General features: G+C 41.7%; 1 protein-coding gene across 3 annotated transcripts in view; it reads right to left on the reverse strand.

Annotated features, from left to right (window-relative positions):
• The window catches only part of ydjc (YdjC chitooligosaccharide deacetylase homolog), a 73,877-nt gene that overhangs the window by 28,621 nt on the left and 18,928 nt on the right, over nt 1-26,328 (reverse strand). For 2 of the 3 annotated variants that reach the window (XM_048556035.2, XM_048556036.2), the window contains one exon: nt 10,850-11,029. The exons of the other annotated variant lie outside the window; for it this stretch is intronic. In XM_048556035.2, coding sequence (XP_048411992.1) covers nt 10,850-11,013 — 164 coding nt within the window. In that variant the 5' untranslated portion in view covers nt 11,014-11,029. The remainder of the gene's footprint in view (nt 1-10,849; nt 11,030-26,328) is intronic. 3 annotated transcript variants of the gene reach the window in all.

Below are 26,328 nucleotides of genomic sequence, written 5' to 3' on the forward strand. Positions count from 1 at the left end.
ATGTGGCATGACTTGGACAATATTGAGGGTTGTGCTGAAAAGTAGCAAATAGCACTCACACCACATAAATGTCAGGTAACAATGTCTATTATTACAGATGAATCTAACAACTGCCTCTTGAAATTCAATGGTATTATGATCACTGAACCCTCACTATAAGCACCTTGAGTGTTACAATTGACCCGAAGCTGAATTGGACTCGCCATATCAATAGAGTGGCTACAAGAGCAGATCAGTGTCTCACCTCCTAACTTCCCAAAGCCTGTTCCCACCTACAAAGTACAAATCAGGAATGTGATAGAACACTCACACTTGCCCGGATGAGTGCAGGTCCAACACGAATCAAGCTGCTCAACACCATCCATGATGGAGCGGCCCACTTGACTGGAACCAAATTCTCAAACCTTCACTCCCACCACCACCAACATTCAGTAGCAGCAGCACGTACTATCTGCAAGATGCACGGCAGAAATTCACCAAGGCACCTCAGACTGTACCGTCCAAATGCATGACCACTTCCATCTAGAAGGACAAGGGCAGCAGATACACGGGAACACCAAACCCTGCAAGTTCCCATCCAAGCCACTTACAATCCTGACTTGGAAATGTATCATTGTTCCTTCAGTGTCATTGGGTATAAATCCTGGAATTCCATCCCTAAGGGCATTATGGGTCTACCTACAGTAGACTGCAGCAGTGAGAGGTGGCAATTCACCACCATCTTCTCACAGGCAACAAGGCAATAAATGTTGGTCCAACCAACAATGTTTATGTCTGACAACTGAATAAAGATAGCAGAACAAATGTCGAAACAGTTAGAATTCCAATTTGGTTTGTTCATGGTAATAAATCTAACAGTATCCTTTCAAAAAAAAGGACTAAAAAAAAGCAAAAAAAAAATGACAGTGTTCTTTAAGCAAGGTCTCAATGCCAAATTTCACCAAATAGTGCGAGCAGCTATTTCACTTTCAATCATTTAAAGCACATTGACTGCATCCTGGCAAATTGAGCACACTGACAGACATTGTAGTCCTCACTCTCAGCACCCCATCAATAAGTTAAATGTCACACTGCATTTTTGACATGCTGCTACAACCTAATATTCGAGTCATTTCTTTTGATTTTTCGGCTTCCAATTTATTTTGCCATCGTTAAAGAAATAGAAGTGAGACTATTGACAACTGATGAACTGTTCTAATAAGAACCACTGGAGGGGGGGAGTGGTAATGAAGCAACAGTGACAAAAGGAAAAAAAACACTTTGCACCTGCTCCAGTCCTTGTTACTGCCAACTGTTCCATAGCCATAGGTTCAATGATGACGATGATGATTGTTTTATTGTCACATGTACCAAATTACAGTGAAAAGCTTTGTTTACAAGCAGTACAGGCAGATCACAGCAAGCAAAGGATGTACAGATCAGAAAGACTTAGAGGCATGCAGGTTACGTTATTTGAGGCTACAGAGTCCATTCAGCAGTCTGGTAACAGCCAGAAAGAAGCCGTTCCTGAACCTGCTGGTGCATGAGTTCAGGCTTTTATACCTTCTGCCAGATGGAAGGGCTTGTAGGAGATCCTAACCAGGGTGCGACGGGCCTTTTATAGTGTTGGACGCCTTTCAGCAGCAGCAAGCCATGTAAATGGAGTCTATGAATGGGAGAGATAGTGGGAACTGCCGATGCTGGAGAATCTGAGATATCACGGTATAGAGCTGGATGAACACAGCAAGCCAAGCAGCAGAGGAGCAGGAAAGCTGACGTTTCAGGTCGAGACCCTTCTTCAGAAATGGGGGAGGGGACAGGGATTCTGAAATAAATAGGGAGAGAAGGGGAGGCAGATAGAAGACGGATAAAAAGGAAAGGATAGTTGGAGAGGAGACAGACAGGTCAAAGAGGCGGAATGGCGCCAGCCTCCTTGACTTGTCTGTCCTACCTGGAATGACCTATCCCCTCCCTACCTACACTCACCTTTACTGGCTCCATCCCCACCTCTGACCTGTCTGTCTCCTCTCCACCTATCTTCTCCTCTATCCATTTCTATTCACCTCCCCCTGTTTATTTCAGAACCCCCTTCCCCTCCCCTACTTCTGAAGAAGGGTCTGGGCCCGAAACGTCAGCTTTCTTGCTCCTCTGATGCTGCTTGGCCTGTGTTCACCCAGCTCTATGAATGGGAGTTTGGCTTCTGTGACGGTCTGGGCTGTGCACATCACCTTCTGTAGTTTCTTACAGTCCTGGGCAGAGCAGTTGCTGTACCAGGCCGTTGTGCACTCGGACAGTATGCTTTCAATGGTGCATCTGTAGAAGTTGGCGCGGGGCCTTGTGGACATACCAAATTTCCTGAGTTGCCTGAGGAAGAAGAGACATTGTGCCTTCTTGACTGTCGCATCTACTTGGGAAATCCAGGACAAGTTGTTGGTTATCGTCACTCTGAGAAACTTGATGCTGTTCACCCTCACAACCTCAGTTCTGTTGATGTAGATGGGGTGCGAGGGATGTGTTCTCCTTTCTTTCTGAAATCAATGAGCAGTTCTTCAGTTTAGCCAACGTTGAGACAGAGGTTGTTTTCATTCACCACGTCACCAAGCCCTCTACCTCCCATCTGTACTTTGACTTGTAATTGTTACATATCCATTCCACAACAGTGGTGTAACCAGCAAACTTGTAGACAGTGACATTTGGAAATTGGCAACACAGTTGTGGGTGTACAGGGGGTACAGTAGGGGGCTGAGGACACATCCTTGTGGGGGGTTCAATGTTGAATGTTATTGTGGAGGAGGTGCAGTTACCTATTTTCACTGATTGCTCCCTATGGAGGATCCATTTGCAGAGGGCAGAGCTGAGACCATGGTCATGGAGTTTTGAGATCAGCCTGGAGGGGATCCTCCGAGGATCTGTGTCAATATCTGCTGTGTGTAGTGACGGCCAAGGCTACAAATAAGGGCACCCCAGTTAAGGTGCTTCATACCGTGCAGCAATGGCCATCCGCTGTACCATTCATAAAAACTTTTCACATCCCAAGAATATTTCACTTTTTCTCATAGCGAAAGGATTCCAACACATATAGCAGGGGTGGCATTCAGACCAAGCAACTGCATGGGGCCCAGACCTTACTCAGTGAAAAACCATCTGTATAACCACAAAGCTGATCCTTAATCAGTTTGTCAACTACTTTTTCCTTCAGGCATTGCAAACAACCTTTTTTAAAAGTTATATCTGACTTCAGATTAAAACATCTTCTTTCAAAAAAAATCCACTGTCTCATGCTGTGACGATCCCATCAAAGCTGTTAACTTTGAATGAAATTCAAGTAACTGAAAGAATGACAGGACAGGGTTTCATGTTTTAAGATATCTACTGTAACAAATGAAGAAAAACACTTAGCTGAAAATGCTTTTGTAGGCAACTTAGGAGATCATATGCCATTTCACCATCACTTAAATAAGCTCACCTCAACATTGAATTACTTTCATAATTGGTAGGTTGCATTTTTAATTTAATGTTGTCAGGGTCTAAAAGCTCTGTTTTTAGTGCCTTCAACCATTCCCCGACATCATGCAGAATGAATTGTATTGGCTGAAGACAGACACCTATGACTGAGAAGACTTCAGCAGAGGTTGAAATGGATCATCCAGTTGACACTACAGTCTGATGCACTCTTTAGCACTCATATGCTGGGCTCCACCAGGGTGGGGATTTTCATGAACCTCCCCTGCCTAATTTCCATACTAGCTTCATTGTCTGCCATCATTTGTGACTGAGGAGCTTGATCTTATCTAATCTGCTGGTTGTAAATGACTTAGCCCCACCTACAGCATGCTGCTTCTGCTGGCTAGAATGCATGAAATTCTGTACTGTCGCCTCGTCAGGTTGGCCACTCATTTTTAGTTTGTCCATTGTTTGTCCCACTCCTGGCACATGTTCCTAGACTTCTCAAAACCTGGGCTCATAATGGTTGAGTAAGGAGCATGTCAGACCACAGGTTGTAGATTATGTACGATCCTGCTGCAGCTGATGGCCCAAAGTACATCATGGATCTCTAGTTTTGAACTGCTACTTATGTTCTGAATCTGTCTCATTTAGCGTGGTGCTGGTGTCACATTGTACAAAGGTTGGGAATTATTTTAATCAATCTGTTTAGGCACATTATATACATCTGGGCAGGTGGGTCTTGAACCCAGACCTCTGGGAACAGAGGTAGGTCACTACCAGTACAAAACAAGTGCTCTCCCCAATAAGGGGCTTGCTTAGTGTGATTAAGATACTTTTGAGGACTAAGCATTGGTCACTCTTACCAATACTCTCCAGGAAAGATCAGTTGCAAGACCTAGGTCAGGAAGGTTTTCCCCTTGCATTGGTTCTCACAGCAGCTGTTTTAATTTGTCTCTATTTTTTAAAAATGCCTTTTTTAAAATTCTTGGATGTTATTCTGCTGAGTAACTAAAGAAACTAGTTGCATAAACTTGTTTGTGCTACAGCAGTTGTCAATTTTCATAAAGTAAAATTTTATTTCAAAATTGTGATCAACAAGGCTATTTTCCCCCAGTTTTGTGTTCTCTTTTGTGCTGTCAAGGCTTCAAATTCATATCCACATTGACAAAGGTAAATGTTGGAGTTCAAAGACCCTTTACTAACTTGGCCTCTTAGGATTTACAGGTGATAATCCTTAAATTGCAGTGTAATTTAATCACAAATGCTTACAGGACTATCATGTACACTTTGAACAAAATTGTATCTGATTAGATCCCCATTTTTAACTTCAAAAACAATAAAACACAGATCATAAGGTAATTACAGGTGCCAAGGTCAATTTACTCATCTCAATTTACCTACTTAGAAAGATGTAAAAATTAATCTCTCCTACACTTGTTCATTAAATAGTTTCATGATTTACATTTTCATTTCCATTACTCTGTCTGATCATCTACGTCACTTCAGGTTAAACCTTGTATTTGGATAAGAAATTGGTTGATGTACTTATTCAAATTGTTATTTCCATGTGGAGGAAATTAAATGTAGTAGCCTAGCTCTCCCCATGGTCACAAGCACACTTGGATTCAGACAGGAAATACAAAATGATCACATTTGCAGATGATGCTAAACTGGGAAGGATAGTGTTATCAGAAGTTGCTCAGAAATGACAAAATAATCAGACCGAATAATAGTAGATAAAATTCAATGCAGATTATTTTAAAGTGCTACACAGTAAGGAAAACGGATGAAGTTCTTCTTGGTGTCAGTCTGAAATGTACATTTTATTAACATGTATCCCCTTTACAGCCCCACAGTTAAATTAGTGTTCTGGGTTTATTTTCTGTATTCCCTTAATCATCTGTCTGTATGTCTGTCTAGGGTGAAAAGCTAAAATTTCTTGAAACACCCCTCACAATTCAGACAATAGACAATAGGTGCTGGAGTAGGCCATTTGGCCCTTCGAGCCAGCACCACCATTCATTATGATCATGGTTGATCATCCACACTCAGAATCCTGTTCCTGCCTTATCCCCATAACCCTTGATTCCACTGCTCAAGACTTGCAGCTCTTCTCTGCACGGTCTCTGCCTTTGGTGCAGGTTTGGCCTAACAATGTCACTGGACACAGTCTAGCCAGACCAATTTAAAGTTTTATTAGCAGTTTCACTCCCCTCTAGTCTATTGTTTTGTTTATGTACATTCGACATCGTTTTGGTTTTTGGATCTCCTGGATGGATGAACTAAGTAGTAGATTGGCTTTCCTCATCTATAGTTATCCCATGATTATCATTAGATACTGTATTTTGAATTTTTTGTGGGTGAATCTTCTTAGAATCGGTTTGTGTTAAATCCTGAAGTATATAATGACTCCTGTGAGTAAGGCATTCCAGTGCAAAGGATTACCATCTTTAAGTGAAGCACAAATCCTGGAGGTTAAGATGGTGATAAGGCAGGCAGGGCAGGGCATGAAATCACTATTGTAGTTCCAAAGTTTAATTCGCCAATTATGAGTGTTAATTTAAAGCATTAATAATTGAAGGTGAACAACAAGATGCAAAATCAAAATCAGAGAAACTAATGGCTCATGCCAGAAATGCTGATTATCTCCAGTATTTTCTGTTATGTATGATCAAACTTCTTCATTCTTTTATAGATGTGGATGTTGCAAGGCTAGCTTTTGTTGTCCATCCATGACTGCCCTTGCAATCAGCAGCCCATTGCAAAGGACAATTCAAAGCCAAATAGTGCTGTGGCTCTGGAATTACATGTTAGCTAAGCTGGATCAAGTCTGCACAGTAAGGATGACAGATTTCTTCCCCAAAGGGCATTAATGAACTAGACAGGTGTTAACACCATTTTTTTTCTGCATTACTGAGAGTATTTCAGAACTTTTAATTGAACTTAAGTGTCAAAGTTGCTGTGGTGATATTTGAACCCTTGTTCACAGAGCTTTATCCTGGGTCTTTGGACTACGAGACCAGTCTCAAAGTCACCAGAGTTTTTGTATTATTACTGTATATTGTGGTATTTAGTGTTGGCTTTATTCATTGCTGACCTATATTGTCTTGGTTACATTCACTGAACATCAAGGGCAGAATGATATAGGGGTCTGAATGGTGAGAAATATGGCAGAATCAAATAAGAAGTTAGTAAGGCCTCTCTCTATACCAGGAACAACTTCCTGCATCTTTTAAATAGGTACTGGGAGTTGAGGCGAGATTCTCAGTAGACAGCAGTGAGTTGCCCATTAAGAGGGATTATTGATAATGACCTGACTAATGGCATATCTCACCTCATTAATATGCAGCTTCCTAGCCTACTACATGCTGCAAGCAAACCGGCTGCCAAAAATTCTCAACTTCATGAAATCAGAGTGGGTTCCTGGTGAGTTCAGCTTTCCACTTTCTCCAATGGATCTTCGTGTTGGGTACTAGGCTCCAATTTATCCACGGGCATAAGCCACACATACCGCGTCTCTATAGAGATTGAATCTGACGCAATACACCCTCTAAGAACCACACAGTATGCTTTGTAAATTTAAACACTACACTGTGGGCCAGGTTCCATCTCTGGGCATTTTCACAGATGCTACCAGACCTGCTGAGCTTTTCCAACAATTTCTGTTTTTGTTTCACCTTTGGGCTGTTCATTTGACCTTTTAGCACTCACTCACTTTGAGACTAGCTGGATGCACGCAGCTACTTACCTTACAGTGCCTTGGATTTTTGTGCTTTGCACCTCAGCTGGAGATACCAGACACACAGTACTGTGCTAAACAGGAAGACAGTACAGTAAGTACAAAGCCAAGAAGCTAGTCGCAGTTGCCGGCAGTCCTCAGTCAAGTCCAAAGCCTTTGTTTAGGAGTCCTAGCACAGTAAATCAAAGGAAATCTTTGATACCAATCCAAGGAGTTGGAGTCACTCAGTCAGCTGCTCAGAGCGTTCAGAATCAGCAACCTCTACACAAAGGGTGGGGAAATGGATTTTGGGCAGTTCACCACAATGTCTTCTGCCCTATTGTGGTCTGTTTTCTTCCTGGAATGAGAGTCAGGTAATGAGGGAGATGAAGGTGGGTGATGTAGCTATTATTTTTGATGCAGATAGGGACATGTCCTGAGCAAGTGAGTAGTCAGCACAGACATATGCAGGGCTGGTGCAGGGCTAGGGTGGGTGACAGCAAGTGAAGGAAGATGTTGCAGATAGTAGTGAGAGTAATAGAGCATGAACCTTGGTGGGAGGTGGGTGCAGTAGCAGAGATCAAGTCAGTGAGGGGTTTTGGAAAGATAATGTTGGCAGAGTGGAGAAGGTCACTGACCTATTACATTGCTGAGCATTTTAATCAGACAGCTGAGATTGCAATGACCCAGGTGGCAATCTTGAAACAGAGAGCACAGTCTGGCATTGTGGCTTTCACTGGGCCTGGGGAGGAGGATGTCTTGCATTTGCATCACCTTGTCCACCAGGATCTCCAGGTTTCTGCTCACAAAGCAGGGTGCTAATTTCTCCTTGCAGGCAATGCCAATATCAGGAGTCATGCAGAGCAGCTCTGGACTAATAGTGTTCATCTTGGTGCAGGTGGTTTTAAGGCAGTACAAGTATAAAATCTAGATAGGTAAGAGTTAAGGCTATTGCTGATTTTTTTTTATTCATTCACAGGATGAGGTGATGCTGCTCAGGCAGCATTTATTGCCCATCCCTAGTTGCCCGGAGGGCAGTTAAGAGTCAACCACATTGCTGTGGGTCTGGAGTCACACATATGCCAGACCAGTTAAAGACAGCAGTTTCCTTCCCGAAAAGCACATTAGCGAACAGGATGGTTTTTTCCCTGACAATTGACAATGGATTCACAATCATTGTTAGATTCTTAATTCCAGATATTTTATTGAATTCAAATTCCATCATATGCCGTGATAGGATTCAAACCCAGGTCCCCAGAATGTTATCTGGATCTCTAGATTAACAGTCCAGAAGTAATACCACTTGGCCATCGCCTCCCCCAGCGACTGTATAGAGTCATAGTTAGACACCACTGAAACAGGCCCTTCGGCCTAAAATGTCAATATTGTCCCGATTTCCCCATGTGAACACTCCATTTGCCTGCATTTGGCCAATATCCCAATAAACCTTTCCTATCTACATACCTGTCCAAAAGTCTTCCATGTTATAACTGCACACGCATCTACCGTTTCCTTAGGCAGCTCTTTCATACATGCACTGTCCTCCGTGTGAAAAAGTTGCCTTTCAGGTCCCTTTTAAATCTTTCTACATTGCATGATTACTGTGAAAGGCAAAGTACTCAGGGATTATATCCCTCCTGGGGAAGATGGAAAATCATTCAGTGCTTGCACACATGAAGTTGTGAATATGAATTTACTGAACAAGTGCACATAGTGTGTATTCATGGCCTAACCTGGATTCTTTCCAATAGGAGATCCCTTCTATGGAGGGATTGTTCTATGAGCAAAGGCGAAACAGTTTACTACTGTACTCATTGGAGTAGAGAAGAATGAGAGGTGATCTCATCGAAACATATAGGATTCTTAAAGGGGTTTTGCAGGGTAAATGCTGAGAGGATGTTTCCCCTAATAGGAAAATCCAGGAGCAGAGGGCATAGTCTCAGAATAAAAGGGTACTAATATAAAACAAGATTAGGTGGAATTTCTTCTATCAGAGTGTTGAAAGTCTTTGGAACTCCTTGCCTCAGAGAGCTGTGGAGCAAAGTTCTTGTGTATATTTAAAAGGTTGAGTCAGATACATTTTTGATCAGAAGGAGAAATCAAGAGTAATGGGGCAATCACAGAAAAATAAATGACAGGAATGTCAGACCAGCCGTGATCATATTGAATGATTGATGTCTTGTGGTGATTCTTAAATTATGCATCTCTGCCAAATCAAGTTTGAAATTCAGAATCAAATTCTTAGGAGTGCAAAAATATTGGATTTGTTTATTCTGGGACTACAATAGAAACAAAAATTGCCTTACCAAATGGCAAGGATTAAAGATATTTTAAAAGTAGAAAGAACTTCACTTTCACCCTCTGTAAAACTGGTCATAGGGAATGACCATGAATTTTTGTTGATGATTATAGAATAAAGTTTAGTTCAACATGTTTAGGCTGGGATTAAGTAGCTGTTTATGACTATCCCTAAAGGTACAACTTCGGGTCTGATAAAGTTTACAGCATAATTTGGGGCTGCCAGTTTTACTTTGTCCTCTAACCCAAGGAAAGCAGAGTCTTGAGTATGCCTGCAAATATGCGTGTAGTCCGGCTTCCAGCAGCCAAATGCCGACTAGTGTGCCGGCAACATCGTATAACTATATGATAAACTAAGAAAAAAAATTAAACCGCACATTTAAAAATTACACATTTTTCTGGGTGATCCAAAACACCTTCCAAAGGACCACCACAGAACATTATGAGTTTCATAACTGGTCTAAAAGCAAGACTTCTACCTTCAGGTAGTCTCAAACAACTTAGCAAAATTTAATGTAGGTAACTTTGCAACAGGCTTACAACAACGATGGAATATACACACAGCTAGAATTCCTTGCATCAGCTAAAGGGACATGGTTTACCTGTAAATGTGGATCCACTGTCATTGGCTCAGTGGATAGCACTCAAACCTATAAACTTCTGACTCACTCAGTCAGCACAAGTCCTATTCCAGAGATTTAAGCACATAATCTATGCTGCCACTTCATTGCAGTAGCAAGGGAGTGCTGCATTGTCAGAGATGCTGTCTTTTAGATGTGATATTAAACATGTTTGTTCCCTTGGAGCTGTGATAGATCTTATGATATTGTAATGTTTACAAAACAGCAGAGGCATTCACCCAATATTTTAAGTCCTAACATGACTAATACAAACAAAATGGTGCTTTTTCTCACAATTGATAGTGGATCTTGAGCAGGAGCAAAGTGGCTGTTGGTTTTACCTTTACAATAACCAAAACATTTCAAAAAGCATTAATTGACTGTAAAGTACTTGGGGAGATTTGGAAGCCAAAATGCAAGCTTTTCTGCTCTTCTTTCATTATAACTTCCACCAACTTTCAAAGTTAGTTGCTATTGCATTCTAAATGACTGAATTGTTGGGTATATAGAAATAAATTATACAGGCTGTCCTAGGGTTACAAGTGGGTTCTGCTCCTGAGTACATTCATAAGTCCTTTTGTCTGCAAGTTGGAACAAAAATCAGTCCAATATAAAATATCCACTGTGTAAGTCCAAGTGAGTGTTCATATGTCAGACACTTAAAATTAATAGTACTGTGGAATCTTGCTCGTAAGTTCGAGCTTTCATACGTCAGGGGCCTGCTACACCTGCAAAATAACAGTTATTGATAAGAGTCAGAAATGAAGTGTGGAAAGAATGAACCCACCTTACAGCTGATATAGCAGCTTCTTTAGCTGCAGTGCCATTTACCAATAAGGAAACATTGGAAATTGCTCTCGCGTTGAAGCATTCCATAATACCTCGATTCCTCCTTAAGCAATATCCAAAATCATCACCAGTCACTATTAACCTCACTCTAGGCTGCGGCATTCTCAAATCGTCACGGCTAAAGAGAGAAAAGCAGAAGCCAAAGTGAAAGTTTGACATAATCAGTACTGCGGTCACAATGCTGTCCTTTCAATCTGCACAAATGCTAACGTGGGAGAATCATATTACTTTACAGATCACAATACAAGTCAATAGCTATTATAACAGAGGTCTAGTAGATCTCAACTTGTTGTAAAATGGCAAATAAATGCACAAGAATTTTACCTTTTATCTTTATTTTGTGTTTGAATTAATACAGTACATGAACAAACAAATTTGGAAAAGGTGATGCTGTAATGTTAGAGATAACAAAGTGTGAAGCTGGATGAACGCAGCAGGCCAAGCAGCATCTTAGGAGCACAAAAGCTGACGTTTCGGGCCTAGACCCTTCATCAGAGATCGCTGATGAAGGGTCTAGGCCCGAAACATCAGCTTTTGTGCTCCTGAGATGCTGCTTGGCCTGCTGTGTTCATCCAGCTTCACACTTTGTTATCTTGAATTCTCCAGCATCTGCAGTTCCCGTTATCACATGTTCTATTCATGTCAGTTTTGGTCTATTTATGCTTCTGTAAAACACCTAACATTTTACTGTTAAGAAGTGAGGTGCTAAGCAAATGCAAGTTGATGTGGCTGTAACTTGACTCATCTGCCCAGGGTGGTGATCCATTTGGACCCAGATAATAACCAGAGAGAAGATCATATATAATACACTGGAAAACAAGTGGAAAGTGATATATCAGTAAGATCAATAAATTCACAAGAATGTTGAAAATAGCAGACTAGAGACAGCTGGCAGCCTCTCCCCATGTTAATTCTATGAATCAAGATTTGGTCAAACATCTTTATTTGAAAATGATGACAATGCACAATGATTTTTTACCACTAAGAAGACTATATTTTAAAACAAAAACTACATCGAAAGGACAACATTGACAAGAAATGACAGTGGGTATTTAAAATATATTTATATTTAAAAATATTCTTGAGATATTCTTCCTCCTGTCCCGAATAAAACAGATGGCTCAGCGTACTACTTGATATGCAGCAGAGACTCAGCCTCCAGTTCTAGTTTAATCACCATGAGTGCTTACTTCTCTTCCAGGATTATCAGCTGCCTAAGTCATTAACCTTGATTTCTTCAATGTTGTCTTGTAGCAATCTATTCAATTCCATCCAATATAAAGTCCAATTTATTCAGAAATCCACAGCCTCTTTCCAATTATACATAATTTCAAGAACAGCCACCAACACCATCTTTGCCACTTTCTCTTTCAAAGCATTCATTTGCAAATCTTATTCTTCAGATTTCTGCATAGTTTTCTTTCTGCAAGTATATCTGCAGTCACCACTTCTGCCAGCATACATCCTCTGCTCTTCCTACCAGGTGTAAAATATATCTCTCCATTACCATCTCTTACATAGGCTACTACTGATAAGCCAGTTGTCAGTGCAAGAAGCAAGGAACGATCCTCTTGATAGTTAGAAAAAGTATCTAGTGTTCTGCAGTTGTGAAATATTTCCCACCAAATGCAGAAGGTGCCCACAGAAGTACAAATGTTTGGGACTAAGAATCAGAGATTGCAGAAATTTAACAGCCTTTGCAGACGGTGTAAGTTTTTCATTTAACTGTGCAAATGATGCTAGGAACAGCTGACGAAGATGAGGCCATTAAGCTCCTTGAAGCTCTCCTGTAACAGCACTCCAAATACCCAGGTATGCCTTGGTACTGCTGACTAACAAAAATCTATCAATCTATTCATGAATTAACAATTAAATCTGGCATCAAGTGCTATTTGTGAAGTGGGTTCCAAATACCTACTGCTGTGTGGAGAAATGTTCCTTAAATTTCACTTCTGAAAGGTCTGGCTCCAATTCTCAGACTATGGTCCCTATTCCTAGACTCCCAACCCAGCAGAGGAAGGCAAGTTACAGCAAAACAATCTGCGCCCATTCACATCTTGAAACCTTTAAATCAAAATGATCCCTTAATCATTCTCAATTCCAAGAAATTCAATCCAAGCTTGTTTAATTTCTCCTCGTAGTTAACTCCCAGAGCCCAGATTTTTCTTGGATTCTAACCAGGATGCTCGAGGACACAGGGTGGAATCTTAAAGAGGAATGAACAATGGGCTCTGGAGAGAAATGTGGGAAAGTTGTGTGAAAATTCAAGCAAAGCCTATCTCCTTGACATTGGAAAATGCACTTTGTTGCTCCCAACAGTGACCTGGGAGGTTGACACAAGATTTTTGCAAAGCAACTGCAAGATACCTATTAAAGGGGCATTCTTACCTCCTATTAGCCTGTTTAACCACAGATAGTGTCACAGTGACATATAGATGTATAGCATGGAAACAGACCCTTTGGTCCAACTCATCCATGCTGACTAGATATCCTAAATTAATCTATTCACATTTTTCCCATATCCCCCTAAGCCTTTCCTATTCATATACCCATCCAGGTGCCTTTTAAATGTTGTAATTGTACCAGCCTCCACCACTTCCTCTGGCAGCTCATTCCATACATGGACCATCTTCTGTGTGAAATAATTACCTCTTTAGGTTCCTTTTAAATCTTTCCCCTCTCACCTTAAACCTATGCCATCTAGTTTTAGACTCCCTCCCATGGGAAAAAAAGACCTTGGCTATTCCCCCTCGTGACTCTATAAACCTCCATAAGGTCATTCCCCAGCCTCCAACGATCCAGGAAAAATAACCCCAGTCCAATCAGCCCCTCCTTTCAGGTCAAACCTCCAACCCTGGTAGCATCCTTGTAAATCTTTTCTGAACCTTTTCAAGTTTGACAACATTCTTATTACAGAATTGAACATGGTATTCCAAAAGCCGCTTCAATGTCCTGCACAGCCATTCTTGCTTCACTAAGATGGAACCTCCTGTTCTGCCATGTACTGTGAACAAAACAGATGCTAAGAAGTCATGATGTGGAGGTCTGAGTGGGTATTTGGTGATTCCAGCTCACCACTTGTTTCTAAGGAACTCAGTCTTGAACACCCAGTCGCAGAACTCAGGGAATGGTCCATAGACAGTGACTACATACACCCCATGTCCACAAACCTTGGAACTGGACATATGCCAGCACCTCCACATCATCATATCACATCTCCCATCCACTTCCAGTACTCTTCAGCTCTTTAAAGTTGCAACTTGAGTGCATTTCACTCAAACCCAGTTCACTCATTAGAACAGGCTGTATCTCACGGCAACTTGCTTGCTGCAGACTGTAGATCATGTTATTTCCCTACAGTCAGTTAGCATCATAGACCAAACAGGTCCTTAATAGATACACACCGCAGCTCAGGATTCAGTGCAACTCTACAACTTCGCCACCACAGTGTGCAAATTGGAAGGTTTGGCTACCTACAACACATAGATAATTGATTGGCTGTGAGGCATTCTGCGTTATTCAGAGGATGTAAAATGCCCGACATAAATGCAACTTATTTATTTTTAAACATGAGTTTGCAATTTACATTCATAAACAATACAAAGCTAATCACTGGCCTCAGACCAGTATAATTTTGTAGCTGCAATGGGATGCTTTAGAAAATCTCTGGGGACAGGCAAAATACAAGTACAACTCAGAAGCAATTTTTTTTTTGAATAACTTACAATCTAAAATAAATGGACTATCCTCACTTTTCCCATAATCTAGCTGTATGAACTTTGAGTCTAGTTATTCATTGACATCAAAGTGCTGTTACATACAGACAGTGTCGACCACATAAGAGTGGAACGGCATGTTTTTTTCTCATTACAAATTAAGCTTTGTTTTGTTGGCTAATGTGCCGAGAAACTTACTGTACATCTTGGCTTAGAGGAAGAGGGTGGGGTGAGCTAAAGTGTTGTTGTTGAGGGTCGACATGGGCTGAACAACATTCTTCTGTGCTATAATTCTCCTGTGATTCTAAACAATCACTAAATTCTCATGACATTTTACATTAAGGCCGGTTTTATAGGCAAATAGCCATTGTTAGCTGAAGCGTGCAGTTTGCAATTGTGAAAGGGGAGGGGTGCACATAACACTGTCACAAAAATGACCAAAATTTATTTTGAGCATGTAACAGTTACCGAGACTGTAATAGTTTCTTAAATAAAAAAAATCCTTTAAACTAGTTGTAAGTACGAGGAAAAACACGGGGCAATTATAATCAGTCTGTACTTTATTTTGTATATCAGCAATTCTGGGTTACTGTTAAATAGACTGCACACATACAGTATGATGTTGTTTGACAATTAGTCAGCCTTCTTTTTGTTGAAAGAGGGGTGATTTTCAGTGTTTCCTCTGATTGAGTTAGAGAGTCTGGCAGCATGGAAACAGATCTTTTGCCACAACTCATCTATGCTGACTCAGTTTCCCAAACTGAACCAGTCACATTTGGCCCATATCCCTCTCTATCCTTCCTATCCATGTTGCTGTCCAAATGTTTTTTAAATGTTGTAATTGTACTCACCTTTATTGCTCCCTTTAGCAGCTCATTCCATATACACACCACTCTCTGTTTGAAGTAGTTGTCCCTTGGGTGCCTTTTAAATGTTTACCCTCTCACCATAAACCCAGTACCTCTATGTTTGGACTCCCCTACCCTGGGGAAAAGACCTTGGCTATTTACCTTACTTATGCCCCTCATGGTCTTACAAACTTCTGTAAGATCATTCCTCAGCTTTGTATGGTCCAGGGAAAACGTCCCAGCCTCTCCTTGTAATTCAAATCTTCCAGTTTCAGTAACATCCTTGTAAATCTTTTTTGCACCCTTCCCAGTTTAATGAATATCCTTTTGACAGCATGGTGACCAAAATTGGATGCGGTACCCCAAATGTGGCCTGACCAATTTCTTGAACAGCCATAACATGACATTCCAACCCCTGTTCTTAATGACTGACGAAGGCTAGCATACCAAATGACTTCTTCAACATCCTGTCCACCGGTGATGCCCCTTTTAAAGAACTATTACCTGCATTCCTACGTCTCTCTGTTTGACAACACTCCCCAGGCTCTCCTGTGTAAGTACTGCCCAGGTTTGTCTTACCAAAATGCAACACCTCATTTATCCAAATTAAAGTCCATCTGGAATTCCTTGGCCCACTGACCCAGTTGATCAAGATCCCATTGTACTCTGAGATCTTACAACTCATTTAAAATGTAAGGTTAGGCTAGCATGATATCAAAAGGTGCAGCTATGCATGTGCGGATGGATCATGGTGACCACTTGTGTTTTTGCAACATAAGCTCATTTATTTATAACGCATTTCATTTAGTGGTTCAGCTGGATCAGGAGTTGACAGTTATACAAATGGCTTTTAGCTCCAGCCTGTAACATTTCAGAAATATACTTAGTTATAATTTGTTAGAGAACATTTTGTTTTGAGTAAGTAGGCAATGATAAATCAGAGAATTGTACATCCTCACTGAATGCAGCCAGTTCACCTTTCTGTTGTTATGTAAAGTTTCAGGAATACTGCAAAAAAACGATCTATTCACCATACTTCTTGAGACCTGCCCTGAGAGGCTCTGAATTAATTCAATCTCATACCTATTGCAATCATACCAGGAGTCAAAAGACTCTCTTCCCTCCTCCCTTGCTCCACGCCTATCCCCCCGCCTTAAAAAAAACCACAAGTTCCATCCCAGTCAAGGTTCTTCTTGAAATGTTCCCTAGAGCTGATTTTGAGTTGTTAGGGGGCTATTTTCTCTGCTCACTAACTTATCTATTAGATAATACCATCACATAGTCATAGTACCTTTTGCATCTGTGTGGCCTACTGGGACTTGCACAGATACTGAATTAGAAGAACTCATCAATACCCTTAAAAAGCAATCAACTCCCCATTAAACTTAAGGTCACATCACGCAATGAAAGCATTAAATTTCCTCGGTGCTTCAGTATTTAAAACAGTACATGACAACTGGTAAAATTAACAAGAAAACTTGTTTTGTTCCCCCATGATTAGCTGACACACTTCACACTACAACCATCACCTCAAAACACAGCTTCACAGACTGGGGAGTTCAAAGCTAAAACGTTTCCATCTCTCTTGCACAAAGCTAAATTATTTTAAATCAGGCAGTTTCTATGTCTTACTGCATTTCAGATGTTATATTTACGTTTTAAAATTAATACATACAGTGCTCATTGTACTAGGATCCACTTCATATTTCCAAGTATAGAAGCTCCTGAACATGACAAACATAAAATGAGAGATTCCACATTAATTTGTGAGGAATGCATTCCCTCAGTGATTTCCTGGATTTCAGCGAGCTGTGCATTTCTTTTGACTCATTTAAAACACAGTTCTCTCTCCTTTTCAGCTCCCTTCTCACCACATGGCCAGCTCACAGCTACCTCCTCCACATCCCCCACATCAATCCACCCCGTGCTGTTGGAACTCCTGTCCTCGGCTAAAGGCTGTCATTGGCAATAACCTCACTGCTACCTTATACTTTCCCAACCCTCCTTTGCACCTCCATTCACAGGTTTCTTCTCTCCCATGCTTGCTGCTGTCAGGTTCATTGGAAACTTTTCAGCAGCAAACACAGGGGTGTACCTGCCTTTGATTCAAAGTGCAAGCCTTCCAAATTCCTCTCATTCTCTTTTTGCGGAGAAATTCTGTGTGATTGGTCATAAGACACAGAAGAGGTAGGCCATTCAGCCCATCAAATTTTCCCTGCCATTCAAATGGGATTATAGTAGATCTGTTAGTCTTCAAATCTGCTTTCCTACCTTTTGCCCCAAAACCCTTGTTGATTTCCTTACTATTAAACATCTTACTCTTGAACGTACTTAATGCTCCAGGCTCAACAGCCGTCTGCGGCAAATAATTTGACACATTCACAACCTTCAGAAAAAAATCGTCCTCGTCTTGGTCTGAAATATGTGACCTTTTATTCTGACATTATGCCCTCTGGACCTAGACTCTTCCCAAAAAGGGGAAGCAACCTTTATGCATCTACCCTGTCAGGTCCTCTAAGAATCTTGGATCTTTCAATAAGGTTGCCTTTCATTCTTCTATATTCCAATGAATACAGGATCAAACTACTCAATCTTTTCTTACAAGACAGTCGCTTCATACTTGGAATAAAAACAAAATTGCTGGAGAGGCTCAGCAGGTCTGGCAGCACCTGTGAAGGTAAAAACAGAGTTAACATTTTGGGTCCGGTGATCCTTACTTGGTATCAGCCTAGTGAAGCCCTTTTTGTACTGCCTCCAAGGCCAGTACATTGATCCTTAGATAAGCAGCCCAAAACTATCCATAGTATCCCAGCTAATAAAATGTGAGGCTGGATGAACACAGAAGGCCAAGCAGCATCTCAGGAGCACAAAAGCTGACGTTTCGGGCCTAGACCCTTCATCAGTTCCCATTATCTCTCATAGTATTCCAGCGATGGTCTGACTAGTGGCTTGTATTTTTTTTGCAAAACCTCCTTATGTTTGTGCTCCATTCCCTTTGAAATGACAACCAGTATTGTGTTTGCCTTCTCTATCATGTTCTGAACTTGGATGCTAGCTTTTTGTGATCACGAATGAGGACTCCCAAATCCCTCTGTTCTGTAGATTTCTGCAGGCTTCATTTAAACTGTCCCCCATGAGTGGTTTCTTGGATGATTTGGGGAAATTGAGAGTACAGCTGCCCCATCCCATAAATGCTGAGTGTTGAGTCATACCATCTTGCATTTACATGGAATTAGCAGCAATTCAACCTTCATTTCTGCGAACATATGGCACTCTAATTTCAAAGACAGAGTAACCAACAATCTTTTGCTATTATATATCATTTACAACTAAAAATCTATCACACTCATAAAAGTTAATATTTCATTTCAAATCTTTAAACCTTTAAATGAAGGATGCCAGTGTACCAGCAATAATAAAGAATCTTTCCATGGATCTGGTCACTGAACATCTACAGTATTGATTTTTCAGTCTACATGTACTTCAAAAACCACATGATAACATTACTTAAGCAGTATCAGCAGTCCAGAGTGAGACACCAAACATGGTGATGGTTTGTGCACAGGACTACTGATCCAACCAGTCTATCCTGCCAAGAAGTCCCATATATTTTCAGGCTGAATACTGCTGTCTCTTTTCCAAGATGAACTCTCCAAACATGTTTGTAAAAATTCTGGTCCACCATCCATATACAATTCCTTCACCCACTTGCTGAGAAAACATTTGGAAAACCAAAACAAGAAAGTTGCTGGAAAAGCTCAGCAGGTCCAGCAGCATCTGTGAAGAAAGATCAGGGTTAACATTTTGGATGCGGTGACCCTTCCTCAGTTCCGAGCTCAGTTCACAGATGCTGCCAGACCTGCTGAGATTTTCCAGCAGGTTCTGGTTTCGTTCCTGATTTACAGCATCCGCAGTTCTTTAAGTTTTTAGAAACATTTCAAGGCAATAACTTCCAGAGAATGAACATTAATGTCCAAGGATAGCAAAGCGTGAAGCTGGATGAACACAGCAGGCCAAGCAGCATCTTAGGAGCACAAAAGCTGATGTTTCGGGCCTAGACCCTTCATCAGAGAGGGGAATGGGGAGAGGGAGCTGGAATAAATAGGGAGAGAGGGGGAGGCGGACCCAAGATGGATAGAGGAGAAGATAAGTGGAGAGGAGAGTATAGGTGGGGAGGTAGGGAGGGGATAGGTCAGTCCAGGGAGGACAGACAGGTCAAGGGGGCGGGATGAGGTTAGTAGGTAGGAAATGGCAGCTTGAGGTGGGAGGAGGGATAGATGAGAGGAAGAACAGGTTAGGGAGGCGGGGACGAGCTGGGCTGGTTTAGGAATGCAGTAGGGGAAGGGGAGATTTTGAAGCTGGTGAAGTCCACATTGATACCATTAGGCTGCAGGGTTCCCAGGCGGAATATGAGTTGCTGTTCCTGCAACCTTCAGGTAGCATCATTGTGGCACTGCAGGAGGCCCAGGATGGACATGTCGTCTGAGGAATGGGAGGGGGCATTGAAATGGTTCGCAACTGGGAGGTGCAGTTGTTTATTGCGAACTGAGCGGAGGTGTTCTGCAAAGCGGTCCTCAAGCCTCCGCTTGGTTTCCCCTATGTAGACGAAGCTACAACGGGTACAGTGGATGCAGTATACCACATTGGCAGATTGCAGGTGAACATCTGCTTGATGTGGAAAGTCATCTTGGGGCCTGGGATGGGGGTGAGGGAGGAGGTGTCCGAGGCATTATTCCTTCAAAATTCCTTTGTAAATTTAAAAGATTGGCTACCTTCACTTCAGGCCTCTCTGGCGGTCATTTCACAGCATCCCAGCTCAATCCTCTCAAAACATATTCCAAGGTTTTAAGTTAGTCAGCGGAAGTTCAGAAGTTAATCGTCCGACTAACTTGATCATGTAATTTGTACATGACATCACACAAAAGGACACTCAAACTTTAGAAATTGTAAAATATAAACAAGTTAAAAACCCTGTCACAGCACAGAGAAACCATTACAAACAACAACCTCATAGTAGTGCAAAGCTACAAAAACAGAGCACATGGTTAGCCTACTGTGAACAATCAAAATAGAACATAGAGAAACCAAAGTTTACAACAACCTGTAAACTACTGCCTGGTTTGACAAGTTTTGTACATACACATGCTTAATAAATCCTTGAGCTATCCCTCGTTTGTCTTTTTGCCTCATCCCTGAGACCTGTCTAAAAAGCATAATTTGGTGACCTTAGCATGATGAGATGTGTAGGGCACCAATATGAAAATATATCTCCAGCTTGACCAAATTAACCAGCATGCAGTACGGCAAGCAGGAGTTTAAAGGTCATAACTTAGAATAAGCTAGATTAGCATAAAGAACTGCCGTGCAGACAGAAACCAGAAAACAAATTTATAATTACAACCACACATGATAAGATAACATAACAATACTCCTAGATGGGCAGGTAATTAGAAAGAAGCTTGGCCAGATTAGCGATAAATAATTTAGTTAGTTGGTAAAAATGTGACCAGAGACAGGTACAGGGGTATGAGAAAGGTGTTGGAGGGTATAAAAAGTGGACAGAAGTAGCATAGTGATAACAAGAATCATGGGACTAATGCTTGCAAGAAGGATGATATTGAATCAGGAGATCAAAGTAGACAGCAAGAATCTGGGAACAACTCTAGTCTGAGAGGCCCTAGGTCAGGGTCCTGGAGAACAGGAGTTCCCTCCAGTCCGCAGCCTGATCACCTCTGCTTTTACCAGAAGCAAGCAGTGCAGGAAGTAAGGCTTGTACATTTGTGATGGTAATAAGTATAGTGTCATATAACTGATATTGCCTCTGAGTATTTATCTGATTACTGCTGTTTTAGTTTGTACAAAGAAATGTCAGTAAAAAGTGCAACAAGGTTGGACAGGAGTTTTGACCGCGTAACTATAGGTCTCAAAGTTGTCTAGGAGTCAGTGTTGTTCAGGAGCATATTACTGCAGATGCTGGAATCTGTGTGGAAAACAAAAACAAAGTGCTGGAAAGCATAGCAGAATCTGTGGAGAGAGAGAGAGCAAGCTAATATTGAGTCGAGATGACTCTTCAGAGCTGACAAGAAGTGTCGAGGGGACAACACTTATGCAACAGTAGGTGCATGGAGCGCTGGGCGAGAAAGGATAGTGTAGATCAACTGAATAGCTTGCTATATCTCCTCAGGTGCTGCCGGACCCACGGTGATTTCCAGCATTTTTGGTTCTCAATGCTGTCAGCTTAGCTGATATTCATGGAGGGGAAAAAAAAAACCGAAGGGTGTACAAGCGATTGTGTGGAACACGCTGGCAGTAGAAGACACTTTATTAAACTAGACAACATTAGTGCAGCATCCAGAGTGATCCACAGTGACAACCTACAGGGAAAAGTTATTACCCTAAATCCTCATCAAGGAAGAGCATGCTAGTAGGGGGCGTGCTTATCCAGGAATATCAAGGTCAAGCAAACAAAACCCTCCGGTCTCTGGACCATACCATTATGCTCAAAAAGATAAGTCACAGGCATAAGGATCAGGAAATTGAAGATATAGAAAAGAAGTGGCAATATTTGAAATAGGAGTTTCACAATTTAGATCTTTCTAATATAGTGGCTGACTGCCTCACCACACAGCACAAAAGACATATTACGGACATTTATGGACTTCAGTAAGGCATTTGATAAGGTTCCCCATGGAAGGCTCATTCAGAAGGTCAGGAGGAATGGGATACAGGGGAACTTAGCTGCTTGGATACAGAATTGGCTGGCCAACAGAAGACAGCGAGTGGTAGTAGAAGGAAAATATTCTGCCTGGAAGTCAGTGGTGAGTGGGGTTCCACAGGGCTCTGTCCTTGGGCCTCTACTGTTTGTAATTTTTATTAATGACTTGGACGAGGGAATTGAAGGATGGGTCAGCAAGTTTGCAGACGACACAAAGGTCGGAGGTGTCGTTGACAGTGTAGAGGGCTGTTGTAGGCTGCAGCGGGACATTGACAGGATGCAGAGATGGGCTGAGAGGTGGCAGATGGAGTTCAACCTGGATAAATGCGAGGTGATGCATTTTGGAAGGTCGAATTTGAAAGCTGAGTACAGGATTAAGGATAGGATTCTTGGCAGCGTGGAGGAACAGAGGGATCTTGGTGTGCAGATACATAGATCCCTTAAAATGGCCACCCAAGTGGACAGGGTTGTTAAGAAAGCATATGGTGTTTTGGCTTTCATTAACAGGGGGATTGAGTTTAAGAGTCGTGAGATCTTGTTGCAGCTCTATAAAACTTTGGTTAGACCGCACTTGGAATACTGCGTCCAGTTCTGGGCGCCCTATTATAGGAAAGATGTGGATGCTTTGGAGAGGGTTCAGAGGAGGTTTACCAGGATGCTGCCTGGACTGGAGGGCTTATCTTATGAAGAGAGGTTGACTGAGCTCGGTCTCTTTTCATTGGAGAAAAGGAGGAGGAGAGGGGACCTAATTGAGGTATACAAGATAATGAGAGGCATAGATAGAGTCGATAGCCAGAGACTATTTCCCAGGGCAGAAATGGCTAGCACGAGGGGTCATAGTTTTAAGCTGGTTGGTGGAAAGTATAGAGGGGATGTCAGAGGCAGGTTCTTTACGCAGAGAGTTGTGAGAGCATGGAATGCGTTGCCAGCAGCAGTTGTGGAAGCAAGGTCATTGGGGTCATTTAAGAGACTGCTGGACATGCATATGGTCACAGAAATTTGAGGGTGCATCCATGAGGATCAATGGTCGGCACAACATTGTGGGCTGAAGGGCCTGTTCTGTGCTGTACTGTTCTATGTTCTATGTTCTATGTTCTATGTTCTATATTAAAACAAAGGAGATAAAACAGTTTAGTCAGAGTAAAAGGTAAAGTCACCATAGTCCCAGAAGACTGCTCTCTCACTAGAGACAAAACTGGTGGTGGTTTAACCTAAGGTGAGAGGTTGAGAAGGAGATTCTTTCATGGTAACCTCAGCCGGTGTAAGATTTGAACCCCACTGGCATTACTGTGCATTGCAAACCAGCTGTCCAGCAAATTAAGCTAAATATACTGAATGAGAAACAAAACATTGAGAAAAATGAAGCTTTGAAAGAAGGTGATTAATAACTACACACATATTAAAAAGAAAAGGGGAAACTTCCTGACTTGTATATCGATTACTGCTTTCTCAGGCAATTTGAGAGAGAGTCGGGAGTAGTTTTTACTGATGAAGAATTTAGGGATACATGCACAAATATGAAAATAATGATTATGAATAAAGGAGGGGAAAGCCTTTTCAGCAACAGGGTATGAGAAAGGAGCCATGCAATAATAGAATCATAAAATTTTGGCAGATCCAGCCAAACTGTAAATTCTCATCTGTGTAGTGTATATGCTAAGAATTTGATGCAAATGGTTGAAGAATATAGTGTCTATAGATCTGTTTTTAGTAGGAAGCCTTAAGTTCTGTTAGTAATTAAATCAGACCCTAGCTTGGGAAAAGGCTATAATTAGCTCCCCACTGTATGCAGGTGGAACTTTTTATGTTAAATCCGAAGTCTCAAAGAATTTGGCAAGTCTCAGAAGGAGCTAAAGCCATTGGAAACTAGTTTCAATCTGGGAGACTATGCTTTATTAGAAGAGAAGGGAGTTTAAAAACATGGCAATGCCTGGATAAAGTTATTGGTAAAGATGGAAAAATAGTAATTGTACAGCATGGGAATCAGACTGTTCAAAGTTACTTGACCTGGCTTACAAATTTGCAGATTCTGAAGGAGCTATAGAAAATAACCAGCAGCCAGATACATCTGATATCCACAGGCTGTACAGCTACCAGCAAACTGCCACGATTCTGTTTCTGATGATGGATGTATCAATTCTCATAGCCAATGAGGCCACTGCTCCCAAAGGACACTGCCAAAAGCAGTACTAAAGTCAAAAGATAATAGGAACTGCAGATGCTGGAGAATCTGTGATTACAAAGGTGTGGAGCTGGATGAACACAGCAGGCCAAGCAGCATCAGAGGAACAGGAAGGCTGACGTTTCGGGCCTAGACCCTTCTTCAGAAAGTCAAACATTTACTTGTAGGGGTTAGGCAATGGAGAAAGGTGGCTATTACAAATAGAGAGTGGGGGCGGGGGAGGGGGACTGCAAATGTAAAACCTGGATGAATGAACAGGATGAGGGGCAGAAGGTTAGGATTGGGAACTTGACATACAGTGATGGAAACCAAGAGCACCCAATGTAAGTCCAGGCAATGAATCCAAGAATGAACATACCCTTGGTTAAAGAAATCCTATTAATAGATGACATACGTTGAACTGCAGCAATCCAGAAAGAGAGATGGAAGACAAGATGGAGGGTATAGTTTAAGAAGGTCAAAAAATGCCACAGGTGCAGGAGCCCATATAGCTAGACAAAACTGGAAGACAAATTAATAAAAAGATTTGGAGGGAATTTGGGGTGAGCAACCAGCCTGATCACATAGATGGTTATGAATGGAAAAGGCATCCCCGAAGGAATATAAAAGTAAGATCAATGGAATGAAGTTTTGAATAAAAACTGGAAGTCAAAGCTATAAGAATGGATTCCAGGATGGTAAGGGAAGCAATTATAGAATCATAGTGTCATTCGGCACAGAAACAGACCTTCCAGCATAACTCAACCGTGCCAACCAGACTGTCTAAACTGAACTAGCTCCATTTGCCTGCATTTAGGCCCATATCCCTCTAGACCTTTCTTATTCATGTACTTGTCCTAATGTCTTTTAGGAGTTTATAATTGTACTCACCTCTACCACTTTCTCTGGCAGCTCATTCCATACATGCCTCACCTTCTGTGTGAAAAAGTTGCCCCCCTCAGGTCCCTTTTAAAATTTTTCCCCTCTCATCTGAAATGTATGCGTTCTAGTTTTGGACTCCCTATTCTGGGCTTTATCGATAACAAATGCACGAGTGTGTGGATCAATATTAAAGCTGCCTTCCTTCAGGGAGAAGTGTTTCTTCAATCTCCAAAAGAGTCACCAAATGCAACAGGGACACTCCAGAAATTAAATAATTATGTTTCTGGGCTAAATTGAACCTCAAATTTGGTACTTCACAGCACTGTCTGTCCAGTTAGAACATAGAACAGTACAGCACAATACAGGCCCTTTAGCCCACGATGTTGTGCCAAATTTTTACCCTAATCCTAAGGTCTATCTCACCTCCACCCCTGCCTTATACTATCATCCATATGCCTATCTAATAGCCATTTAAATGCCCCTAATGAGGTCGACTCCACTACCCTCTCCAGCAATGCATTCCACACCCATATCACTGAGCAAAGAACCTACCTGTGACATCTCCCCTATATCTACCTCCACTCACTTTAAAACTATGTCCCCTCATAATAGCGATCTCCACTCTGGGAAAAAGTCTCTGGCTGTCCACTCCATTTATAGCTCTGATCATTTTGTACACCTCTATCAAGTCACCTCTCATTCTTCGACGTTCTAAAGAGAAAAGCCGTAGTCTCTCAAAACATTCCTCGTAAGACCTTCTGCACATTCCAGGCAACATCCTGGTAAATCTCCTCTGCACCTTTTCCAATGTTTCCACATCTTTCCTGTAATGAGGCGACCAGAACTGGACACAATACTCCAGATGTGGCTGAACCAAGGTTTTGTATACCTGGAGCATAACTTCACGGCTCTTGAATGCAATCCCTCTATTAACGAAAGCTAACACACCATGCGCCTTCTTAACAACTCTATCCACCTGGGTGGCAGCTTTCAGGGAAGAGTGCACATGAACCCCGGGGATCCCTCTGCTCCTCCACACTGCCAAGAATCTTTTTGTTTACCCTGTATTCTGCTTTCAAATCAATGTGTCAATTG

The sequence above is a fragment of the Stegostoma tigrinum genome, chromosome 26 (assembly GCF_030684315.1).
Source record: "Stegostoma tigrinum isolate sSteTig4 chromosome 26, sSteTig4.hap1, whole genome shotgun sequence".
In the NCBI taxonomy this organism is placed as follows: domain Eukaryota; kingdom Metazoa; phylum Chordata; class Chondrichthyes; order Orectolobiformes; family Stegostomatidae; genus Stegostoma; species Stegostoma tigrinum.